The 25181-nt window shown below is 39.8% G+C and overlaps 1 protein-coding gene across 5 annotated transcripts in view; it reads left to right on the top strand.

The window, feature by feature from the left end:
- KCNH5 (potassium voltage-gated channel subfamily H member 5) overlaps nt 1-25181 on the top strand; it is a 161812-nt gene that overhangs the window by 79854 nt on the left and 56777 nt on the right. For all 5 annotated transcript variants that reach the window (XR_014946809.1, XR_014946808.1, XM_085549560.1 and 2 more), the window contains exon 8: nt 23930-24129. Coding sequence is in view for 3 of the 5 variants with exons in the window: in XM_085549560.1 (XP_085405686.1) it covers nt 23930-24129 (200 nt within the window). In the remaining 2 variants the exon portion in view is untranslated. The remainder of the gene's footprint in view (nt 1-23929; nt 24130-25181) is intronic.

Consider the following 25181-nt stretch of genomic DNA (forward strand, 5'->3'; position numbering starts at 1 on the left):
CTGTCTCTCTAAGTGCTAAGTGTTAATAGTAGATTAATAGATCAACCATATATCTACTCCCTCTTGCCCCCACAAGAAAACAGTGAACCACTTAAAACTACTCATTTTTTTTTTTATTTAAGATTTCATGCTTTGTCTTTGGTTTGAGCTTTCCTCACCAGATTGCTTACTTATTCCTACAGCCTGTTTCTGTTGGAGTAAGCTAAGAAAAAAGCATAATAAATTCAGTTGAACCGTAGATGAACAAAAAATTGTATTACCGAAATGCTTTTAGCATTGGAATGATATTTTTGAAGTCTGTATATATGCTTTATCGTAATGTGGTTTGTAATTACATTTATACTTCTGCCTGTAACTGCTGTTACTCTTACATGTGCTTCCAGAAATGAACAAAAGTGTATTTTTCATGCACAACCACAACAAAACAAAAACATCTGAGCATGTTTTCCTTCAAAATTCCTACAAATAAATCACTTTGAGGTTGAAAAATATCAGGCCAAATTCAACCAAGGAAAGGAGGGAAGTTTCAAGTGGGATGTGAAACCTCATGTTGGTTATTTGTTCACTCTGCAAGTAAGATTTTTAACTCCCTTTCTTACTGCCAACTGAACATCCTTATTCTGGTTAAAAACCCACTGAGTAGATATATTTGATAATAGTATTACCACTATGTCTTGCCTCAAATAAAATTTTACAATGGGTTTTCTATTTTAGTATTTGCTTTCCTTCATTTTATAGCCACTTCTCATTCAAAACACCTATCTAAAAATACTACAAAAGTCAATATCCTAGATAGAAAATGTAGTAGGTAGAGTGCTAGAAAATGAGGTCAAGGGCAGCTTTTGACAAATCCATTTCTTAGGCTTTGATATTATTCCTTCATTTTAAAACCAAGTATCAAACAGTAGACTTACATGGAGAGTGTTCCTGCCTTCTGGATATCTGATACATTGGATAAAGTTGTTTTGACAATTATCCCTTTGTTATCCTCAGGGATTCTGTCCTTGTATGTGTTTTTCTTGAAGCAGTTTTCACAAGGATGGCAGTGCATTCGTTTTCCTATGTTCCCCTTAAGAGATTGCTGAAGTGGCACAATGCTGTTGACCCAGCATCCAGGTAGGTAGTTATTGTGCAGCTATAATTAGAATAAGGCCACCTAAGTTGTCCCAGGATAATATCCTGACATCATTTTTCTGCTTAATTCCATGCAACTAGGATTTTATTCCTGTTGTTCTGACAGTGAAGGGAGACCTGCAGGACGCATAGGTCCCACAATGCAACTATGTCTTGCTGATACTAATTTCTGCTCACTGTGAGAAGATTGAGCGTGGAGCATATTATTATGGAGACTGATTTACCTGGCATCTTTTCATTAAAACAGGGGAAAACTTCAGCCTTCATCTCTTTATTTATCTATTTCTTTATTTTTCTTCTTTCTTTTTTCAATGAAAGCCAGGCTGGCTTGAACCCAGGATGTGCTGATGATGTTGAGTTGTGAAGGTTAATACCTATCAACTCAGAGGCATTTTGTGGTCCTTCATAGCATCAGTTTGTACATGTAAAAAGTGAAGCCTATGCTGTGCATCAAGGTAGTATGTGGGATTATAAGAGAAATTGCTTTTTGGGGGGGCTGAGGGGGCAGTTGATTGTGAAGTCATTCATGCTATTCCATGAAGTGGAAACAGCATGTGAAATTCTTGCTGCTAGTTAAACCTCCCTGATATAAAGCCATTTTCATAATCTAATTAGGCTAAGTACGTTGCAGAGTGTTGTATGTGATGGTTAATGAAAATATTCATAAGTATGGATCATGCTGAAATTAGAAAAGGTTTGAATTGATTACAATCAGGAATTTTACTGCTACATTTCCAGCTGGCTGGGATGAGGGCTGCTGGTGATTTTGGTTCCCTTTTACTAAAAAAGAGATTTTCTGATTTCTTCTGAAACATTTATTACCACAGTAGGTGTGTTTTCTTTCCTTAGGGAAGTTGGTGCTCTGAGTTTACATGGAAGATAAATATGCTTTTGTGTAGAATTACATTTACAGTGTCTTTAAGTACAGAATATTGCAGGCATTTAAAAGTATGTTCAAAGAGCACTTTCATCTCATTTCATAGCAGTTTTTCTGTTTGCTCCTGCTTTAGTCTTGCCCATTTTTTTACAGGCTTTTCTCAGAAAAAAAAAAGGTGACTCACTTTTTCAACAGTGCGTACACTACTGTTGTCCTTTAATCAATGATTAAGGAAATGCAAGAAATGCCAAAGGATTGTACTGAATGAGGGGAGATGGCAAATTCCCCTCAGCTTATTTCTGTGGATCCTTATTTGGGATCTCTGTAAAAATTAAGCACTTGAATAGGCTCCCCAGGAAGGTGGTTGAGTCGTCATCCCCATGTGTGTTTGAGCCGTTTGGATGTGGTGCTCAAGGATATGATTTAGCAAAAGTTTGTTAGAGTTAGGGTACTATGGTTCGGTTAGGCTGTGGTTGGACCTGATGGTCTTCAAGTTCTTTTCCAACCTGGGTAATTCTATAATTCTATGAATGATCTGGACTACCTTGAAAGGCTGCAAGAGCAAAAGCAAAGGCAAAGATGGCCCAGGGAGAATATGGCAGTCCGGTGTGGTTCTTCTCATCTGAGACCTCATGGAGGAAGGAGGCTGTAATTTTGGGATGTCAGTAACCTGGGTTTATTATAAAACCTGGGGTGAAACTGGGTGCCCAGGGTTGTGGTGGAGCTGCCATCCCTGGCAGTGTTCAAAAGGTGTCTGGATGAGGAGCTATGAGATAAGGCTTAGTGATTGTGGTAGCAATGGTAGCGGGAGGACAGTTGGACTTGTTGGAAAGGACCTGCAAGACCATCCTTGTGATTCTATGATTAAGTCCTTGAAGAATAACGAGGAGAAGATGGCATTGACTTGTCATCTTGCTGCTTTCTTCTTCCTTCATCTCAGAACCAACTGTACCAATACAACATTGATTTTTCTTCAACCTGAATATTTTCCCGGGGACACGGAGAATTGATTAAACCAGGCAGTGAAGGCTGCGCTGCTGTTTCTGAGAGGCCCATAATGAGAAACCTCTTTTTAAAAAATGGCTAATAAATGGAGAATCTCAAAAAAGCAAGAAGGTTTCTGATGTATGATGGTAATGGTAATGATCATTACTGTCAGCACAAAACTTGACCTTCATTTTGCTTTATACCCTGAAAAACATATTGGTGCTTTTGTGTTGTCCCACTGGTGTTTTTTATGCTAATTTCATGTTTCAGGTACTTAAGTTGTGTACGTCATGTAAGGATGGGGTTGGGTGGAGGTGGGAAGTAAATCTCTCCCTCAGGGGGCTCCGAGTACATCCATAATTCATCAGTTCAGCAATAATCTTTTTAATTAAAGTTATGTGATTTTCTTTTCAGACCTGGGGCTGTAGTTTCTCAGCATGCTGTGGGAGTTTTTGTATTTAACACCCACCAGGATCCATACTTTCCTAGTATAAAGCTGCATCATGGCAGGGACGTAAACTCTGATTCTCTGTCATCGTTTAAAAGCACATTGTTACTTTTAAATGAGTATGTTAATTCTGGTGCATGGTCCAGAATGTTTTAATTCTGCAGTTAGAATCTCACCTAACTGAAGAAATACTGTATAAGAAAGTACTGATTTTCCTAGGCTTCTTTTAGAGCGATTTGGAAGAAGTGGATGCATTTTAGGCACAGTGTGTCTGTCATAAAAGTAACTTAGATGTATATCCAGCATTTCCTTAGAGGCACAGTTACAACTTAGTAAGAGCGGTGCAGCTGTGCTTAGATAAAGGCATCCCATGAAGCATTGAAGGTTTGCACGATTCCAGTAAATATTTTGTCAGAGAAGTTTGTGGAACTGAAACAGTGTATTTTTGTGAGCAATGAAGGGGGAGAGAACAAAAACCGGTGTTTCTCTTTGTGTGCATATTGAGCCTGTGTGGGTGGGCGTGAATTAATACATAAACTCGGTGCACATGTCTGAATGCTTTGTTTTTATAATTGCTGCACTTTTATCATTCTTTCAATTGTAGGCGAATCTTTCTTTTCCCATTCTGGGCATTTATGTGCAACCCGTCCCCCACACAAGCGGGCTCTATTAATTGGTCTAATTGTGTTTTCCCATGTGAAAGCACTTTGCCTAATGTTGTTTCAACTATGAACAAAAGTAAGACCTGTTTGGCCATGTCTGCATTGCGCTCGCTCCCTACGTATCAGTGCTGCCTGCAGTCGCAACAGTTGGATCAGCTTCGTTTGTTATAAAGACACTGGCCAGGGAGATTGCTTTGAGCACTGAAAAACTTGCAAATTGAAGCAGTTTGGCATCGCTGAAAACCTACTTTCTTTTATCCGCTCTTGAAAAGGATGCTCTAAGTTGCACAGTGCATCCTGCAGATATAGCACCTCTGTAATCAATAGCTTTGGTTGAGCCATCTCACACAAAATGAAGAGCTGCATCCGGGCTCCCTTAGCAGATTTGCAGAATGGTGATAAATTCCTGCCTTGCCTGTGTTTTCCTTTGTTACTTGGTAATCTCCTAAGAAGTGGTAAATATGACTGAGAGCTGAGTGTGCTGCTTTGCACAATAACCACCCGCCTAATGCCTGCGAGCAAATGGGACAGCAGCGGTGCTGCGCACTTGGAAACAGAACAGCTTAGGGGAAGCCGATAAGTGCCTTGAGAGCAAAAGCAGAATTGATATCCATCATTTCCATTCAGCAGATCTCTTCAAGTCATGCTGCTTCTAAACCCCGTCAGCTCAGCAGACCCAAAGAACGTTATGCAGACATGATGTGTGGTCACTTGTAGCTTGTTTTGTGTGCTGGCTGCTTGGTTTATTTCCTTGCAAAAGTATCTAGCAGTCTGCACCGTGGGATGATTTGTGTGTATTTGGAGCTTGATGTCAATGTACAACTTCACTGGCAGTATCGCTTTGTTAAAGCTTATTAGCTGTGCTACTCTAATACCTGTAATGGTCACAGTCGGTCTCAAATACAGACTGCCAAATCATGGGGAGCTGGGGGCTATTTTAAAATTACAGAAGTGTGGAAGTGTTCGATTAAATTGTTATATAAAAGCACCACAAAGAGTGAAGAGTGGAGGCACAAACCTGCAATAAGTATTTTTCTGAGTAATTGTGTTTGTCTCTTGCAGAGGCAATACCTGTGGTTTGTGCTCTGGGTTACACCTACAGAAGACACAATCAATATAATCATAATCCAGCAAAACCTACTTGTTTTCAAGTAAAATTAAAAACATTCTTTCTCAGTATGAATTGAGCTGCAAAGTGCCAAACAATGTAGGTCACTACCCTACCATTTTGTGTGCTTTGTTCCTCTATAAAAAAAAAAATTAATTAGGTTTTTCTTATTCAAATGCCATTATTCACGTTGCACCGTATTTTCTTGCATGTTGTACTGCGTTGCAGCAGTAAACATAAAACACTGCTTGTTTGTACAAGTGTTACAGCTAATTCCCTGCAAGCGTTTGCATATTTTCAATAGCTATAAAAATTACAAATAGGAAACGTGATTTTTTGTTGGTGGTGGTGTTGTTATCCAGCATACAACACATTGAGTACACAAGTACTTCCCTACCACGAGCTCATTTTTCAACCTGCTAAGGCCAAATGTTCTCAACAGAGAATCAAAGGAGAAAAAGCACAAATGAAAAATAGATTTGGGAGATTTAAGTTACTGCCTCCAGGCATCTAACCCCTTCTGGAAGTTCAAGATATTTCTTCTGATAAATACATGCCTATCATAAAAATGAGGGATTATCGCTGCGGTTTCCAATGCAGTAAATGCTGGGACTTTGAAAGGAAGGATACCTGAGGTGTGTAATCAGATTGTAATGATGCTTAGTTATTGGAGATAAGGCAAGACTCGGCACTGAGCAGCTTTGGCCTCCGTTCTGCATTAACTGCCCACTGAGGCACTGAAATTTTCTTTTTTTATTCTCCTCAAAAGATTCTATGATTGCATAAGTAAAAGTAACTTTTGGAAAGTGTTGTGTCACTTGAGACTTGATACTCCCTGGAAGCAATATTTCTATGAGGAACACTCACCTTAGTGTATATAGGTGCTACTCTGGCTCTGTGCCTTCAGAATGGATCTTGCCATCCACAATAATGATGTTTCAGATGTCTCCAGAAAGTCAGGGGTTGTGCTTCATAGTGCAGATTTAAGTGGTCACATGTGGGCCTTGAAGAACTTGTCATTAACGGAAGGGCAGTTGCCAAATTGCTTTGCTCTGAAGTTTGACTTGCACAAAGTAATGCACAGAGACTGTAGCACGTTGAAAAGTTTGTTTGCTCAGCAGGACTGGGCAAAGAAAAGAGGTCATTAAAAAAGTCGTAAACAGCAAAGTACCTTTAATGCCTCTTGATATTTTAAATATATGGTAAAACATGATTTCAGCACCATGTGTGAATCCTCTTTTTTCTTTCTTTCTAATTATAATTTTACAATAAAGGTCTTTGTGGAGGACCAGAAGTTATTTCAGTAAACAAAACAGAGATTTCTAAATGTGTTCTCGGTGTCTCCATAGGTGAAGAAACCACCTTGGTAAGGAGAAGCGTGTTGCCTTGTGATCAGTGATGCCACTGCTGAGATCTTCATTTTTTTTGTGGTAGTAGTTTTGTTTCAGAAGTGCTTTGGGGAAGAAGCATCTGTAGCTATAGCCAGGGAACAATCTTAATCCCTTTGGTAATTCTTTACTCTTTGACCTCATACTTTTAATCTCCTTGAGAATTTTATTACTTGACCTCTTGATTCTAATCTCACTGCTGATTTTATTCCTTGACCTCCTGAGTTTAATCCCTTTGCTAATTCCACTCCTGAGCTTAAGGTGTAGGAGAGTTTTGTGTAAGCACATCTTTGAATCTGGCACTTGTAAGTTAGCTGTGGACCGCTATGGATGTGTCTTCCTGGCTTGTCTCTGGTTAAAGGCTGAGAATTAGAAGATGATCCTTATGTCCTTATAGGCAAGTGTAATCTGAGGGACGGCCGATTACTTCTAAGCCAAAAACTGTGTTAAGAAGCAGTTGCAAGCTACTTTGACAGGGGTATCATCTGCTTAGATGACATTCATGAGCTTGATTACTGTATCATTGCAATTAGGTCCTCTGGGAGGATTTGGGTTAGGAGTATTTGCAAATGACTGGATGTTTAAGTGTCTGCAGGCTCACAGACCTTAGAGGAAGGTTTGGGTTTGAGTGCCCTTTGCCTGTGTTTGGGCTCAGCAAGGAATATAGTTACTGACCAGCACTTAGCTCAGGCCAAGGATGGAGAGAAGAAAGACTGCATCCTGTCACTTTTCTTCTTCTAAACTATCCCATTTCCCATAGTGCATTAATTTTTAAACCGAGCCTTTAATCTACAACATTTTAGCCCCTTTCATGAAGAGGTTTGCTTCTTTACTTTTTGCTTTCTGCCAGTTATGTAAGACCATCTGCTGTCTATATATTGTCACTTTAAGTGCTCACTCCCTTTATTCTTGTACCTTTCTGCTGCGACTTTGCTGAAATAATCACATTATTTGGAATGTTTGCTCAGGGAAGTTGCTCATGTTTATCAGCTGTGCACCCTTTGGTTGGGTTCTACAGTAAAGGCATATAGGCACTGTTTTGTCCTTGTGCACTTGACATTGAGATTTGATTGACCAAAAGTAGGGAGGAGTGCAAGGAGCTGGGAGTGGTGCTGAGCCCCAGTGCCCACATTAACCGGTGTTATAGCCATGTGTTGCTGTGAAGCTGTGCCTTGGAGGTGGTTTTCATGGCGGCATTCAGACTGAGGAAATAGCAGCACCATGTAGTTCCTTCTGGATGAGATACAGACAGAAAAGTCTGCTCTGAGTAAATGTGGGATTTGATGCTCAACTCTTGCTGAGCAATTATTCCTACAGGCAGCAATAAGGTATTTTTCATGTGCTAGTTCATTTTTCACTCTTACTTAGTAAAAAAAAATGTAGGTTTTTGGTTTATCTGAGTTTTTCATCGGGTACAGAGCGAAGTGGTAAAAGAACTGGCTAAAGGGTCATAGGAAATATTGGACAAAAACTGAGAGTCTGTTGTCAAAATCATTTTTGAACACCTTCTCTTTTGCTCTTTTCCAGTGACACAGTTCCCAAGTAGCTTAGTTGCCCATCATAAGCTAAAACTCATCAGTGCAAATTATCATTGCCATTATGATTTAAATAAACCCTTTAATTAAAAGGAAGACTGTTTCTGCTATGCCTCCACCTCCCTCCCCTCATTGTTTTTTTTGCTCCTCCTGTTTATTAAAAATTAAATGCCAACTCTGGATTCACTCAGCAGTCTCAGCAAATTAAATATTCAGTTTCCAAGCTCATGCATTAGAGTAGCTGTAATGCAAAAACCCTTGGAAAAGCCATCAAAATGAGGAATGTCAGTGCTTCCTTTGCTTAAATCTGTCTTCATTATGTCTCATTTATTAAATGCCACAGCAGCGATGGTGCCAGAGATTTATAAAAGGATGTTTGAAAGCACAGTCTTTGTGTTAGAGGTCTCACCTGCTAGCAAAACTATCCTCGTGTTTCCTGCGTTACCACGAGTGGCAGTAATTTGTGGTAGCAAATACCAATGGCTCAGCTGTGTGGATGCCTGATTTGTTTGCCAGTTTTGAAACGGCTGCACAGAGAAAGCTTCAGCAGGAAAATAGCATTGTGCGCATTGTAATAATGGTTATGGAGAAACTGAGCTCAGGGAGGTTTTGTTTGTATGCAAAAGCTGAAACAGGGGTAGTGTTGTTTAGCAGATGCTTGGGGTTCATGGGAAACTTGTGCTGTTAGTACACCCCAGTGCTAACACTGGCTGACTTGCTTTAAGGATAACTACATGGCCATCTGCTCTAGGCTTGTGGGAGATAGTCTGAGCTGCCTTTATTGGGAGGGAAATATGTATGTGTGTATTTCATAAAATAATAATAATGTGCATATGACACTATACACAGTGTAAATACAGATACTCTCCATCTATTTGTGAGCAGACTGGCTCTTTAACCATGCTTCCTAGCATGGTAATTTCTAGTTTAGATAAATTCTGAAGTATGAAGATGAATTGAAAAGAACTATGTTTGCGGTCTGATGGAATTCATAGCCTATGTATGCTTGAGATCTTGTTTTAATTCTGGTTCTCCAGGGTGTTTCTCAGCCCAGAGGTTTCTTTATGCATTATCTTGTGGCAGATGCTCTATAGACATTTCAGTCACTCAAGCTGCTATATTTAATGTATGTATTATTGTTAACATGGAAGGTGTTAATATCCATAATGATGTTTCCCTTGAAAAAGCCAGCAGCATTTATTCTAGGTCTTTATCTCTAATGTGATTGTGGAGATTTTGTTATGTTGGAGAACGAAATGATGACATTCAAACCATCTCAGAGTAGTAATTCCATTAGAGCACTTTCCAACTCTTTAGCTGTGACCTTGGCTTCTTAAATTAGCGGAGAAATTTAATAAAGGTTTATTAGTGAAAGGAAAGCAGCTTATAGAGTTCTATAAAGATGGAAAATAAATACCCACTTTTCTGCTACAAGTGTGAGGAACCATGCTGTGCTGAAGTGGATTGTCTAGAAAAATAAGGAAAGAGCCAGCTGAGTTGGCCATAGATTGGTGGAATGCTGGTTGAATACAGTGGGTATCCAAGTCTTGGAAGTCTCATGAGCAGAAGGTTATAAGGTACGGTGGCTACCGAGATCCTCTGCCCACCTGAGATCTGCCACCACCAATGCAGCTGGGAGCCAGAAGTTACACTCTGAAATGAGCCAGCAGGTTCTCCCTGGCACAGTGGCTGCTCTCACCTGACACTCTGGGGAGAAAATGGTCATCTTAATATTTCTGTATGGCCCAGACAACCCTACTTATCCTGAGGCGTTTCAAACCTGCATTTTTCACCACTTAGAGGTTTCTAAGTCACCTTTCTGACTTGTTCTCCACCATTATGCCTTGCCCCAGCTCATGCCTGTGTCTCTTCCAGATGAGCTCATACTCTCCTGTGACCAAGCCTGGCCATTCTTAACTATTCCTCACATCCTCCCTTGTTCATCAGTCACTCCTGCTGGCAGGTGCCACTGCCTGGTCCCTCCCATATCCTTGCCAAATCTGTTTCTCTCTTGCCAGCCCAGATGTTGAGTGCCCTGTTTCTGGGTCCCAGTATGGCTGGGGTGTGAGGCTACTGCTATGTTACACGATGCTCTTCACTTCCAGGCAAGCAGAAAAATACAACTGTAGGTGATTTGGGAATATTTATATATGAAGGAGAAACAGAATGTAATTTTGAGTAATTCTAAGGACGCAGACATGGAAATTTGCTTAACTTTTGGTTTGGGCTTATGTTTCTTCTGTGGATCCTTTCCACAATGCCCAAGGACCCTGACAATGACCCATTTTTTCACTTTGCAAAGTACTCATCCAAGTGTAGTTTTCCATTCTGAATGTTGGAGCTGAAATACTCCTGCACTGATACTTGAGTGGACAGAGGAGCAGCTACTGTTTCTTTAAGGGAAAGAATCTGAAAATGATCATGTCTTGGATAATTCTGGGGGATCTGGAGGGAGAGAAGACTGCACCTGCATTTGCTATCCCACTGCATCTGACCTCTTAAAAGTACTGCCAGTTTTATGGACAACTAAGAGGGCATTACTGCATTGCTTATAATGTTTCCTTTCTAAGCGTTTTAGGGAATATTTGTTTGTTTCCTTTTACTTTTTTGATAAGATGAAGGACAGGAATTAGATCTTATTTTGTTTGCTTCTGCAGTGACTTGCAGTGAAGGAACTGTTGTTGTTTCTGTGGTCAGTCTGGGGCTGACGAGGCATTAAGATTATGCTACTCTCCAAATTCCTGAATCTTAAATCATCTGATTTTTAATTTCTTTTCTCAAGCCAAAATAGTTTTAGGGTAACAAAGCAAATCAGCGCTTAAATTCCTTCACCTTTCTCTGTCATTCTCTCCTTACTTCTGCTGGTGCTCAAGTCAATACACATCTCCAGAATGTCTCTGAAGTTGCTTGAGGCAAAGGAATCAGTTTGCGGGTTTGCTGTCAGAACAATGTTAATTCAGCACCTCCAGTAATGCAGGTAATGTGTAGTGGTTGGATGTAGACAGTTTTCTGTTTCTCAGAATAGCTGTCAGCTTTTCTATATTGGTTACAGATGGATCATTAGATGTTCATATGTTGGAGATAAAAGGGTTTGAAAACAGCATCGTTTTGCCAACAACTCAAAAAGTTTTGTGTTACTAATTGAACCCAGCCCTTATTCATCTTTTATCCCCCTTTCTCTATAGTCAAGGCAGTGTTGAAAAAGGAGTTGAGTCAGCTCATAGGGACTGAGTCTTGCAACCGTTGGAACTTAATTTTTCAGATCCCAGGTTTATATAACGTACATCTCCGGAATGTCTATTGTCACTTTTCTCTAAATAGAAGACAGTGCATCAAACATGGATTCTTTTTATCTCTTTGTCATTCAAATAGACCACCCATAAATTTAGAACCTGTTAATATTTCATTCTCTTTTTTTATAGTTAAAAACATAATGTGCTGGGCAATGTGCTTTTTTTTCCTCCCCACTTTCTCTTTATAATAAGATAAGATTTTCTGCAGTACTTTTTTTTCCCCTTTCCACAAGGCTTTTCTATTGGAAATTATTTGAGGTGCATATTACTAGATTTATTAAAATTCTGACAGGACTCCCTTTGCTGTTAGTGAGCTTGTGGCTGTGCTATAGGCTTACAGCAAAGTTCATCTCTAAAGCTTCACCATGTTATTAAATAATGCAGTATACAGTTGGAATACACAGTTGTGTACAGTTGTGCGCAGATGCAGTTGGTTTGTTTCCATGGAAAACATTTAAGACTCTTGCAGAATAGATCCTTATCTCCTCACTAGTGATCATCTCCAGCTTACCTGGCTAACAGAAACTGCCTCAAAGGTCTGGCACATCATGGCCCTACCTTCCACATTCTCACTGATCTGATCTATCCTGCAAAAATGTCCATCCAAAACAGAGACCTGGTCAATTGCTGGTTATGGTGCAAGATTTAGTGAACAGCCTAGAGAGCCACCAGTTATAGGTGTGATATGAGGCCATGTCTTTTTTTCCATGCAGAGGACAAAATCATTGCTTCTCCATGGCCAAGGGTGTACTGTCACCTTTGCTTCGCGCAAGGTTGTGTAAAGAGGAGCATCTGTGTCTTCAAGTGCTACTACTCCTGTGTTTAGTGGGCAGTTCTATCTGCCAAGCCATGGGAGCAATCCATTTTGCTGAATGGGATGTGTGATGATGGTGGTACGTGGAAGATGATGGCAGATGCAGAAAGGTGGGTAATATGTCAGTGCTGGAGGATAAACATACAGGTGGGAGAAGCACGCAAGTTTGTGTTTGTGCTGTAGCAGTCAAGCTCTGTGGTGGTGCCACCAGTCCCATGTCTTACTCAAAACCAAGTCATGGTGCTCCATGGTCAGGTTAGAAACATATTCCTCCTCAAGCAGCCCTGAGCTTTCAGCATCACAAGTAGCTCTATCAGGAGTCACAGGGTAGAAGCTGATGAAGCTGTTAATTACAGTTACTTTGCTGGAACAAATCCCCAGTGGTGAGAGTTTGTGGTTTGGCAGCTGGACTGAGAGCATTTCCCATGACAGAGGTGTGCAGTGCCACGGCAGGCAACTAAAGCTGCAGCAGCTTGGCCAGTTTTAGCAGGAGAAAAACTTTATTAATGAGAGCACCATTTTTAACCCCATTTTTCTGATAAAACCTGGCTGCAAGGGTTAGATTGTTAATTAGTTTTTGCACATGTGTATGAATCTGGGGAACTGCTTAAAGTGAGATGCTGAGTATAAATGCTTATAAAAAGATCCAGAGATGGGGAAATATAGAGTCATTTCTTACAGTGTCATGGCAACCAGCACTGCCCAGAGGAGGCATCTTATTAATTACAATAAATAATAAGGAACAACGTGGAGTAAAATGAAGAAAAACAGCTGAGAGGAATGTGAGGTGAGAGGCAGCTAAGCTTCTCAGCAATGCAAGGAATGTGCTGTATCACAACTGGAAAACATTAGCAGAGGCTTCAATACTTAGGGGGGGAGGAATAAATGGAGGAAATTATCAAGATAGTGGGGGGGAAAAAACATGATGGTAGAAACTTATTCAAATAATATGGAGAAAGAAAAGCTTCATTTTGTTGAAAAATGGGTTTTTGCTCACAATGAGGTATTTTGCAACAAGAAATTAATGTACACAAGTTGGGGCTTTTCTTTTGCTCCTCAGCTGTGTCTGTCTTTGTTTTCAAGGGAGCAGAGTAGTTCTCTTTTGTTCCTTCTTTTTCTCTTAAGCTCTTCTCTTACACTGAAAATAGACTAGAGAGGAATCCTCCTCTTTGTTTTCTGCTTGATAGGTTTTAAAAAATCAGAGGAAATTTTACTTTATTTTTAGAAAACTTTTACAATTGGATGGTATAAAAAGTGAAAAATAAAACGAGTGATGAAGAGTTTAAGAAAATGTCTCATTTCTGTGTGATATTCTGAAATTTTCTATGAAAAATATGACATGGAGAACTGAAGTAAAAGACTGAGAGGAGTTAAATTGCTCATCTTTCTCTGTAAGATATTTGTATACGTATCAAATAAGTGGTGGCTGTGATATTATTAGTATCATTTTTCTTTAGTTCCCTCTTGCTGCAATAACAACACCCACCCTTCAGTACAGGTAGTATCCATGTTGTTTTGAACTTAGTGAGAGCCGATGCTAAAAAAAATCATTTCCCAAAGGCCGTTTGTCTTGCCTTTGGGAAATTTCACTTGCAGGCTCTTGAAGGCGGAAATGAATGTGTTTAATGCCAAACGTCAGCTGATAGTTTCCATTGACCTCAGTAAATTTTGGACTGTGACCTCTGGGAAAAAATGTGTTTAATATAATTAAGAACCAAGGTAGGTTAGCTTGCAAATTTGGTTCCATTTAGGTTCGGTGAATGTATTCTTGTGTTAACTAGTATGTACTTACAGGAATAAACACTTGTATCAGCTTAGAAATATGTGATTGTTTCTTCCTAACCATCAGTAGAGGAGATGAAGAGGCTCTGCTCCTCAGATAATAAATTCCTATGCCTTAAAAGATTAAAAGAAATATTTGCAATTTGATCAAAGAAACTGTGGGGAATAAAGTGAGCTCTGCTGGGACTGATTTTGCAAAACTGAATAAAAATGTAAAGAAAACAGCTTAGCAAAGTCAACTACAATTAATGGTTCTGTATAAAATGAATGTACCATACCACAAAGGGTTGGGAACAAGCAGGCTGGAAGGCCTGAGAAGATGCTCTAATAAATGGGTTGTTGAATTTCATTTCACTGTGCTTGAAGTCTTCATCCTGCTAGGCTTACAGCTGTTTCTTACTCACAGAAGTATTTATTGAGAGGCACAACTGAATGTGAATGATATCTGCCAGCAGTGGTAGCGCTAACAGGATTAGGTCATTAACACAGAGGGACCAAAAAAACCTCAACAACCAGCCAAACTTCCCATTCCACATAGATTTCCTATTCTGTGTATAATTTAAACAATGGAAATACATGGAATACGTGCCCAGCTACTAGTGCCTTGTAATAGCTGAGAAGAATTGGCAAAGTATGCAGGGGAAGAGACCCTGAAGTAATAAATATTTCAGCATATGAGCATATGAAGAAATACTTCGAAGGCGTCAAATTACTTGAATTAATTTGATGCATTCATAACGAATCTCATTTCTACTTGAATATATGGTTGTGAAGCATCTTTCTTTGAAAAGAGATATAATTGTGTGACACTGGAACTGCCAAAGTGGGAGGCTGAACGTGCATTTTAGAAACTAATGCTTACTTTTGTTGCTAAAGAATTAATGTTTAGAGAAGCATCCCACAGCAGTCCAAATGCTTAGGTCACATCTAGATGTCTTTATTCTGTCAAACCTCTCATGTATTGTAACTGGACTTTAAGGATAAGCTTATTCACTGTTAGATAACATTCAAGACAGAACAGCTTTATCTGTATTTGCCCTGCTCTGAGAAATAGTGCTTCTTACAGCAGGAAGATGATAATATCTTCCCAATTAGTGGGACCTAAGCCATGATGGTAGCATAAGCCTAAAAAAAAATCTAAGAAGCAATTTAACATTACCCTGATTTATTTATTTTTTAATTCTTTGCCTCATAGTTGTGTATGAGTGCAGCTTTATTCCCTTCTGCAGCAGGTCTTTTTTCTTCTTAATCTTGAAATTAGGGGTTCTGGTTTGATGTATCAGTCTCTCCACAGAAGCAGTCGTGAAAAGGACAGATGAAATTGAGTGTCAGCACACACAGGCAAAAAATAGATAGTTAATACCTGTGCAATAATGATATCTAAACCAGAGGTCAATTAGATGAGGGCTTTAATGATGGAGAGAAAGCAGAGCACAGGAAAGCTTGGAGAAACCAAGAGTGGTGCACAGAAGGTACAAGGGGAGCTGGGGGTGGCCAGTGTAATGCTAGTGCAGCAGGAGTAAGTGGTGTGACTAAATACTTTGCTGCATTCGTTTGAAAGGGTAGATAAAAGCAGAAAAAGAGGAAATTGATTAAGTTGAAGGAGGGAAGATTTAGGTTGAATATCAGGGGGAAGTTCTTTACTATGAGAGTGGTGAGGTGCTGGAACAGCTGCCCAGATAGAACTGAAGAAAATGCCCAGTGTACCTTCTTTGTTATGGTCCTACCCAAAGTGTTCATGAGGAGCTGCAGTCAGAGAAGGGATTTTGGCCTCCATGGGCAGTTGGTGTGATGTTATGTGTCACTTTTGTCACTGTTTGCAGCTCCCAGGACTATATGCATTTTCCAGACAGCTTCTGGAGCTGCACTGTGAAAACACCATCATCACACAGAGGGTGACTTTATTGTGAGAGGCAAGAACAGAATAAATGTATTTAAGTGAAATGGGACATTTAAAAATGTTGCTAAACAACCACAAAAAAAAAAAGGCAGAAGAAAGTGATAAAATACACTCAATTACTCTCTTCTGATTCTCTCCAGACATCAATATAATTTCATTGACTTCAGTGAAATTAGTGTTAATGTAGGAATGGAAATACAGCAAATTCAATTCCAGAATCTCCTTCCGGGAACGGTGAGCAAGCAAACAGGGGTAATCAGATAGAAACAAGTGCTGATCAGAAGGAGCTGGGCAGGGAGGAGGAGTGCTGCAGGAAAGGCTGCCAGGAAATACTGGCGCTTTTCCCATCTCACGTAGTTATGCACATTTTGGCAATGCATCCACAGTGGCTGAAATGAAGAGCTGGACTTGTTTTCTTTCTTTTGGTTGGCCAGTGTATGCCATCTTTCATTGTACTGTTGAATATGCAAGGATTTCTTGCAACATCAAGTGGCTGTTTTACCGCAGCATTGGTTTGCTTGTTATTGTGGAGAGCTGAGGCTTGATGTAGTATTTAGGCAGCTTTTGTTTCATCTGAAAATGGTCCTAATTGTGGCCTTTGGAGTGCTGATGTCCAGTTCTACGTGCATGTTACTGTCTGTCTTTGTGTCCTGCTGATGGAAAATGCACAAATATGTTTAGAGTATTGCCTGCCATTTTACCACACTGTTGTTCATCACTGGAGCAGTTTGTGGTACTGGTAAAGGTGAATGTGGGCTATAGAAGTGGAAAGCAGGCAAGTTTTTGCAGCTAGATTTCACTATAACTGCTTAGAGAACAACCGCCAAGCAAGGCCCCAAGGAAACCATCAGTTCAACATCTGCCATAGCTGAATGAATACTGAGATAAAGGATGTGAGCAGTGAGTGCTCCATTTTTCCTTATGCTCTTATAACTCGGGTTTTTTTTTGTGTGTGTGTCAAAATGGAACTTCCTTCCACTGATTAGATTCCAAAGGCTTAAAGTCGAGACAGGAGGAAAAAAAATGTTTTGATATAAATTACTTCAGTTTTGTAAAACGTGAAGGTGAATTGTCTAAAGTCTTTATGGATCACGTCTTGTCCTCTTCCTACTTGGAGGGAAGACCCATTTAATTTAATACAGGCTATCAACATCACCACATAAAACTTTGGAGACAGAATTTTGCTGTATTATGACCTGATCCTGAATTTGCAGAAAAGAAAATGTGAGGGGAGATTTTCTGTGTGTGTGTGTGGATGACTTGTATGAGTGAGAATCAATGTTTGGTTCAGTTATGATGGTTCTGTGGTCATTTTCCAAAGAAAAATGGATGGGATGTAAGCATCGCATCCAGATTGGAAGTTTTTAGTATTTAACAGTATTAAGTGCTTTGTTTTTCTTCTTCCTAAAAATACCCTTTAATTACATACAAGACCTGTCCTCAGGGAGTGCAGGCAGATTAATTAAAATACAGAAGGAAGGAACTGCTGCATAGAAACAGCACTGCTTTACCTGTGCTCTGTCTCATTGTTTTCAGGTAGTTACTGTGTAAGTGATACTCTGTTATGCTAACATGTTTTCCTTACCTTTCTAGGCCACAGCGTGACCAGTGTTTTATAGCTGAGATCATTTACCTAATTGTTCCAATTCCTTTATATTAATTGTGTTGAGAAGCAAGTTGAATATCTCATTAAATAAATAGTGTTAGATTTGGGAGAAGTATGAGAAAATTAGAAGCCTGGAAGGAAAAGTGATAATTGCAGAATGCCTAAGCCCATTCATGCTGTATGTTCACCTCTGTTTACATATGCAGTCATATCTGTGCATATCTAGTTGATGTAGAGATGTGTAATCTTTAGGAGTGTCTAATGCACACCAATGTGTATATGCAGTACACATTTTTACACTGCCATATGGGGGAAAAAAGAGTCTGGAAAGAGAAAGGTAGGAGCTAGAAATACCTTCCAGTGCTGTTTTGTACTTGGAAGGTGTGTTTACAAATTTCCTATTGTATTTTAACAAGACAGGCAGTTTAGGTGGTATTCTTTAGAGCTCAAGTGATGTTCTGGCATCCTGCCTCCAGCAACGTTGCTGTCCTCAGCTCATCTTAATGTGACAAGAATTTGGTATTCCACTAAATTCCCTTAAAAATACTGAAGAAAAAAATGCAGGGAAAAAAACGCACACAAAAAAAGCCCTAAAACCCAAATCTAGCAACGAGCTGTCAGGTTCTTTCACACAGTAATACTGACAGCTGCCAACTTTACACAGATAGGTTTTTTTTATCCCCTGGAAGTGATTACTTCTGAGGGACTGTTGATCCCATGCTTCTTTCCATACAGTAGTGTAGGAGATCCTATGCACCTTATATGTACTCCAGGTGATAGATCTGACACAGCGAGACACACTGAGGAGGGCAGGTAGGATGTTTTTAATTCACAGGTGTAAGCATTTGCCAGCCATAACACTACAGACCAGCTTTTATTCTTTGATGGAGATAGGAATGTGAAGGATCTCCTGATGGCTGTGATTGTTTAACAGTCACCACTGAGACATTTTTCCATTAATTTTGGTCATCTTCTTCCTCACTGCTTTCTTTTGGCACTTTAATGCCCTTAGGGAAGTGACTGCCTTAGTATCAACACTTACTATGGCAAAGGATTTCATGCAGCATCTCAAATACTTGATGGGTCGTGTGGTGGGGAGGTGTTGGATTTCTGGAGAAATGAAAAGAACGAAGAAGTAGCATTAGAAGTGGTTTTGTTCATTTTAATAATTTGTGTTCCTCTCTATTTATGTCCTGCTCTTTTTATGAGTGATAACTTAAATATTCCTCCACCAGCTTTCACTACCAGAGTCCACTAGGTCCAGTTTCCACTGCGTATGAAATAGGTAGAAAAAGCCTCTCAGCCTCTCACAGGAGAGGTCTCAGGGAAACAGTTTCCACAGTTAAGGCTCCTTCACTACAAGGCATTGATTTTTCAGGTGATGAGAGGTTTGACAGAGGTTATGCTGTTTGCCCTGCTGCCTGCTATGGTGCAGTCACCGCTGTTTTTCAGGCTGTGTCTGCCCACATGCTCACCACCGTGGAATAATACAATGATGGAGCAGCAGAACCAAGACATGCGAAGCTTTCCAGATGAAAGAAAATGCCAGAAATTGCATATGAATGCCAAGAGAAGATCACTAAACCAGTGCAAGGCTATGCTTCTGATGTGCAGCACAAAGAGGTCTAATAGCAAGGGGTGACTGTGGTACGGTGTGCTGAGCAGGGAAGATACTGTACATGAGCTGTAACCTCAGGCTGCTTAGACAGCTGCATTGTCAGACCTATGTAGCCCTTGGTGCTTAAATTCAGGAGGATTTTATTCAGTGTGTGCTGCCAAGGAACCTTAGCCAAGTTTTGCTACTTTTGCTTCCTAGGGGCTGGAAGGTGGACATGCTAATAGGTATGGGCAACACAAACCTTAATTTAAGACTGTCTCAGCAAACCATGATACTGTATTTTGTACCAGTTTGGCTTGTCTTGGATTTTGTCCCAAAATACAGCACATCACGTTTGCATCGTGAAGAGGCATCGGAGTTCTAAACTAAATATTTTCCTTTTTCTAAGTGCTCTTATAAACAAAAATGCTCCTGTTAAAAATTAGTGATTGCACAAGTGCGGTTGAAAGCCCTTGTTTTTATAAGGATATATGCATAAAGTATGCAGAATGTGTGACTGCATCCACAGCAGCTGTTCCACTCAGCTGTGCAAACAGCATCCCTTGTAAAGAAAAGAACAGGCAAGTGTCGGTTCCTACAGTTTACTACTGATGATCCTTGTAATTATGTAATTATTTAGTTCTTGTCAAATATCTCATCAGTGCAAACAGAGATTTTACAAATCTCTCATTATTATCATTATCCTCTTAATTTAGAGTTTGCATAACCATGTTGTCAAAAAGTGTTGAGTCAGGAGAGCAGGGATGAATGTCACTTGGACCCACAGAGGAGCTGCTCACCTCTATGGACTGCAGTGTGAGACAGAGGAGTGCATGGACGACCACCACCTCCCTGTGCCGGCAATGTGGGACATGCATCTGGATGCAGGAACTATATGTAGAGCTTATAGTCTATATGGGTGATGGATTCGTGCTGGTGCAGTAATTTCTTGGACACAGTTGCATTCAACCCTCCCCTTATTTCAGCAGTCAAGTGATTATGGTGGGAAGTTAAGAGGTGAAATTCACTGCAGAGTCCAGGTCTTTGGCTGGACGTAGCAAGGCTGTGGTGTGGTTATGGGAGGATAAATATATTGTATTATTTGGCAAAGAAATTGCAATGGTATGACTGCAGCTGGACTAGGAAGAAGGTTGTGGTTTTTTCTTTACTTGCACTGCCTGCAGCTGTTTTGCAGTCTGAGCCATTGCATGTAGGAAAGGAACAACAGAAAAGCGCTCTGCTTTTAAAATAAATCACATGTTTGTATTTGGAGCTTCTATCTAATTATGTGTATCTACAAAGCTGGATTTATATCTAGTCTCTCCAATGAAAGATGTAGCTTCTATTTGTTTGATTAATCAAACAATCTTAGAAGAGTGCCTAATACCAGAAATTCTTTGAAGAAGGTGCAGCTCGCCTCTGCAGCATGCACAAATAATTATCAGTGTTTTTATAGAACTTCATCTTCTTTAAAATTAGTTTAAAGGTATATTGTACATCCTTAAATAATACCTTATCAAAGAGCAGGCCATCGAGAAAATTCCATCTCTCAGTCAAGTCTTCAATTCCTGAAGGCAGATGTTCCTATTTGGATTTGTTTAGCATGCAGTCAGGATAATAAGAGATCTGAAATACCTTGGGATAATTTTGCTATCTCTGAGTCTTCTTTCTTTCTTCTAATGAAAATTCCTTGTCCTGAAGTTTTATGTAACACTGTTGCTAAATCGTGCAATATTTTATGCACAATTTTATGCCTGTACAAGTATGGTATAGCAAAACACGTTTTAGATAGAATAATATGTACCACTTAGATCCTTGTATATAATTTAGGGAACACTTATTTAATGCTGAAGTGTTAAAATGGAAATTAAGGTAACAGTTGATCCACCTTTAGGACTGAGCAGAAGTATTTATGCATCACTGTTTTGATTGGTATGAAATCTAGTGAAGACTGTTTGAGATTTACCTGGATGGGACAATTAAGTAAGTGAGCATCGCGTGACTGTTGGAAACAGAAAAATTCTGGAGCTCTCTGACCCATTAGAGAGAAGATGAATAAATGGTGTCTGACCTAGCCAGCCATTTCAAGGAAGCAGCTGAAGTAATTCTCCCTCAAGCCCGTGTGGCATCATCTCATCTCTTTTACCTGAGCTTCATGCAAAAGGAGAGACTAAATTAAAGCTATTGAAGTGTGTATATGATTTTATAGATTTCTTTAGAGATTGCTCAAATCCTCGTGCATTCAGGAGTTGTGCAGTACTTTATAAGCTTCAAAACCTTCTGCAAATGATCTTCACTTCCACATCTCCCCACCAAAAATAATTAAAATCCAGTCAAAAGTAAAAGGCCTTCAGTAGCGCTCCTCTGCCTTTGTTTATTAAAGGTAAAGTCCACACCTGCCCCTGTGACATTTGCTCATTAAGCAAGTGTTCGTTTGCAATATTACTGGGCTGAGGAGTGCCCATTAGCAGTGCTTGCAGATCCCAGCACAGGGGGATGCCAGCTGTCTGTGCCGAGAGCAGCCAGCTGAGGAGCAGAACCAGCTCACCTCCCTGGTTGGGCTCCTCTTTGTGATGTTTGCTGCTGATACACTTCTCCCATCCCCAGGTTGTGTGCCGGTAAGCAAAGGTGACTTGTGTGCAGGCTCTGTGGCCTGTAGGCTTGTGAATTCTGGCTCAGTGGAGCTCTATGGGGTAATGTTTCCATCAGATTTTGAAATCTTGATCCAGTGACTTATTCTATCCTTAATTTCTTGAGCATACGTGCTCTCTTTAGGTACAGCTTTCCAGGATCCTACGTTAAGAGACACAGAACTAGAATTTCTCTTCTGGCTGAGCATTTTCTATAGATATTCCCTGCCAAAGACTTCTTTTTTTGCAGAGGAGGGGATATGTGCCATTTGCTTCAGACAAGCTGTTTTCGCCATGCCATACGTAACTGTTTCCAGCCTGGCGAGTGTCAGAACTGGGTATATTTTTTTCCCTATCTAACAGGGCACTGTGTCACGTTTTCAATCATCTGTGTAGGTTTGCATGGCCAGGTGGGCTGAGTGCACTGCCATTGCTTATTCACAGGACAGAATGTGAGTATAGTTACAGAATGTAATACATTTTAAGCATGCGGAAGGGCAGGGTTATGGGGCCAGTTCTGATTTCTCTTTACCTTTATAGTCACAGTCATTTTAATGTTGCATCCTCTGAAGGCGAGAAAGGGGGGCGTTCTGCACTCACATATCTGATGAGCTGAGTTCAAGATAAATTAGCACATGTTTTTCAGTTCAAGATAAATTAGCACATGTTTATCAGAAGGATGAAGAATGTCACGCTTAGAAGTGGTGCATTGTCAAGTTTGTCCAACTGCAAAGTCCAGAGGAGCAAAAAAAGCTGAAAAGAGCTCAATTCAGGAGGCATCCATCCATTCTAAACTTCTTATAATATTAATGTTCAAATACTCTGGGGAAGTGTTACTATCTATACAAGTGGGCGCAGAGGTATGAAAAACCTTTTAGTGCCTAGCAGATATGAAACAATGATCAGTAAAGCAAGGGGGGGATAATTAATCACACTTTGCAGAGAGCTTTATTTTTCATAATCACACAGAGTATTCATCTGCTGTGCTCTACAACTGAAGCCTTGAAACCATCTAAACTCCCCTTTATAAGACCTTATTCAATACAGTCTTGTCAGCTGAGATTCCAAAAACCCCTTTGACTTTGAAACAGTGAACGGTGCCTTTCTCATGAACTCCAGAATCTAATTTTTGTACTGATGCAGTAAAAAGCACAGTGAGATATGGAAGTACAATTTTTTTCTATCAAATAGGTCTTAGAAAAACATGATGTTTCTTTACAAATACCATCTTTCAAGTAGGGATGATAAACAATAGTAAATGACTGCGAAACAAAGTGAGCTTTCTGGAATGATATAGATGTGTTGTGTAGAGGGAAGACATTATGCGCTGAGAGACAGAAAGCATTTTTCCTTTCACAGTGGGTTATTTTTTGTCATTTCTGTGGTTGTTTGTGTTTTTTTTTAAATGCAGTGTGGAAATGTGTAGCTGTACTTCAGTATAAAGTACTTCTGAGCGAAGATTATTAAAAATGACAGGCAGACTTCTGTGTACTTGGTAATGTTAAGAGCAGAAGCGAAGTGCCATGCATTGGCATCACAAGACATCAGAATAATTCTCTTTTCTGCAAAACCTGTGTTGCTTAATGGAAGAATGTCATTCTGGGCTTCCTTGCAAGGGTAATCATATTGTAACTCAATAAGGAGCTTTAAACTTCCTTGACTTTAAGACTATCTTTCAGTCCACCACTATTCATGACAGCACAAGCAAAGGTGTACATTATGGTTTTGCTTGAGTGCTTTGTCAGATTTAGGCTTCAGAAATCAACTGTCCTCTTTCAAAAAGAGTTTCACCACATTGCACTTGCAATAATGTACTGAATACAATGCCTTATCAGTTGGAAAGGATTACTCAGAACGTGTGGTTTTCTTGAATGTGACATGTTGTTCCTTAGAACAACGGGCTGAGCTTGACAGTAAATCTGGCATGATTAGAAAAGGGGGAATCAAACCAGAAAAGTAGGTAATGCCAAGAGTGGCTTTGAGGGAGTGCTGCCTGCCCTGCCTTGTCCTCCTCTTGTCCTACTGGCCATACAACTGGGAATTTCTATTGTTCGCCGATGCCATTTCTCTGTCTTGGAAGTCATTAGGGACTGGCATTTTACTGGAGCGTGCATATTTATTTTTAATTATCGTTGTGATTTTATTATTATTTATTTCTTTTTTTCCAGCTCTTCTTTATGCAACTATTTTTGGAAATGTCACCACTATTTTCCAGCAGATGTATGCCAACACCAACCGATACCATGAAATGCTCAACAATGTGAGAGATTTCCTAAAATTATATCAAGTCCCAAAAGGCCTTAGTGAAAGAGTCATGGATTATATTGTCTCAACCTGGTCCATGTCCAAAGGAATTGACACAGAGAAGGTATGAGTACATGAGGTAACAATTCAGATAGAGTTTGTGTATATTATATTCTTTCTTTGAAACAAAACTGTGTAACAGCATGTAACTGACTAACACATTCTTAACTGCATGCTCCTCCTTTATTATGGTTGTGGTTGGACCAAAAATTAAATGTTGCCAAAAATGATTATTATGCCACTTTGGAAATACGCCTTTTTTCATTATGGTAATTGTTTTCTGCTTTCTAGTCTTACTTTACCAAAATTCTCAACAATTTTAATGTAATTAATTATTGGAATTATGGGAAATTCATCTTCAAATTATGTCTGAGGACATAATATAATGTCAAACCTATACTAATCAGTATTTTCTGAGAAGTATTGGCATCTGTGAGTTGCAATGAAATGAGTTTGATTGGCTTGGACCTTCTGCTGATGCCCAGGACATTGACATACCCATCAGCCTAATTAGTATAGGATTTAATGGCAGTAGAGATTGATCTTGAGCTGAAATCTCTCAGCTAGAACGCAATGCCTTTGGTTGCCAGGGAGATGCAGAAAATGTGGTAGTGTTGGCAGCTGTGCTGGGTGGAAGTCCTATCTGACTTTTGCCCTTGGAAAGGAGTGGTTATTCAGGTGTCTTCAAAGGTTTGTTAAGGGAAAGGTTGTCTACAGTGTTTCATCCATTTTCGGGTTAGACTGAGTGAATTGTCCTCTGAGCTTCTCTCTCTAAAATACATGCAGTGGAGTCTGTCTAGCTTTGGGCTGGATATGTTAGAGAGTTGGAATCAGATGGGAGGGTTTCCACCTGCAGTGCTTAGAATGAAGGCTTTAAGATTTAGAACTTCTGGAGACTGGTGATGCTCCTTTGACATCTGTGGAGCTGATACACATCAGCTGAAATTAGGCTCTCAGTCTCCAATTTCCATGAGGATTTGCTGTCTGAGAACTTAGAAAGCAATTTTCTGAGGGAGGGCAAGGAATTGTCATGGCAGATTAATGTCCTAAAATGTATAGTGTTTACAGAGCTTTGAAGTTCTTGCTTTGTCTAAATCTATTGTGTAGTACGGGATG

The sequence above is a fragment of the Coturnix japonica genome, chromosome 5, assembly GCF_054131305.1.
Source record: "Coturnix japonica strain WE chromosome 5, WE-NBRP24, whole genome shotgun sequence".
NCBI classification, from domain to species: domain Eukaryota; kingdom Metazoa; phylum Chordata; class Aves; order Galliformes; family Phasianidae; genus Coturnix; species Coturnix japonica.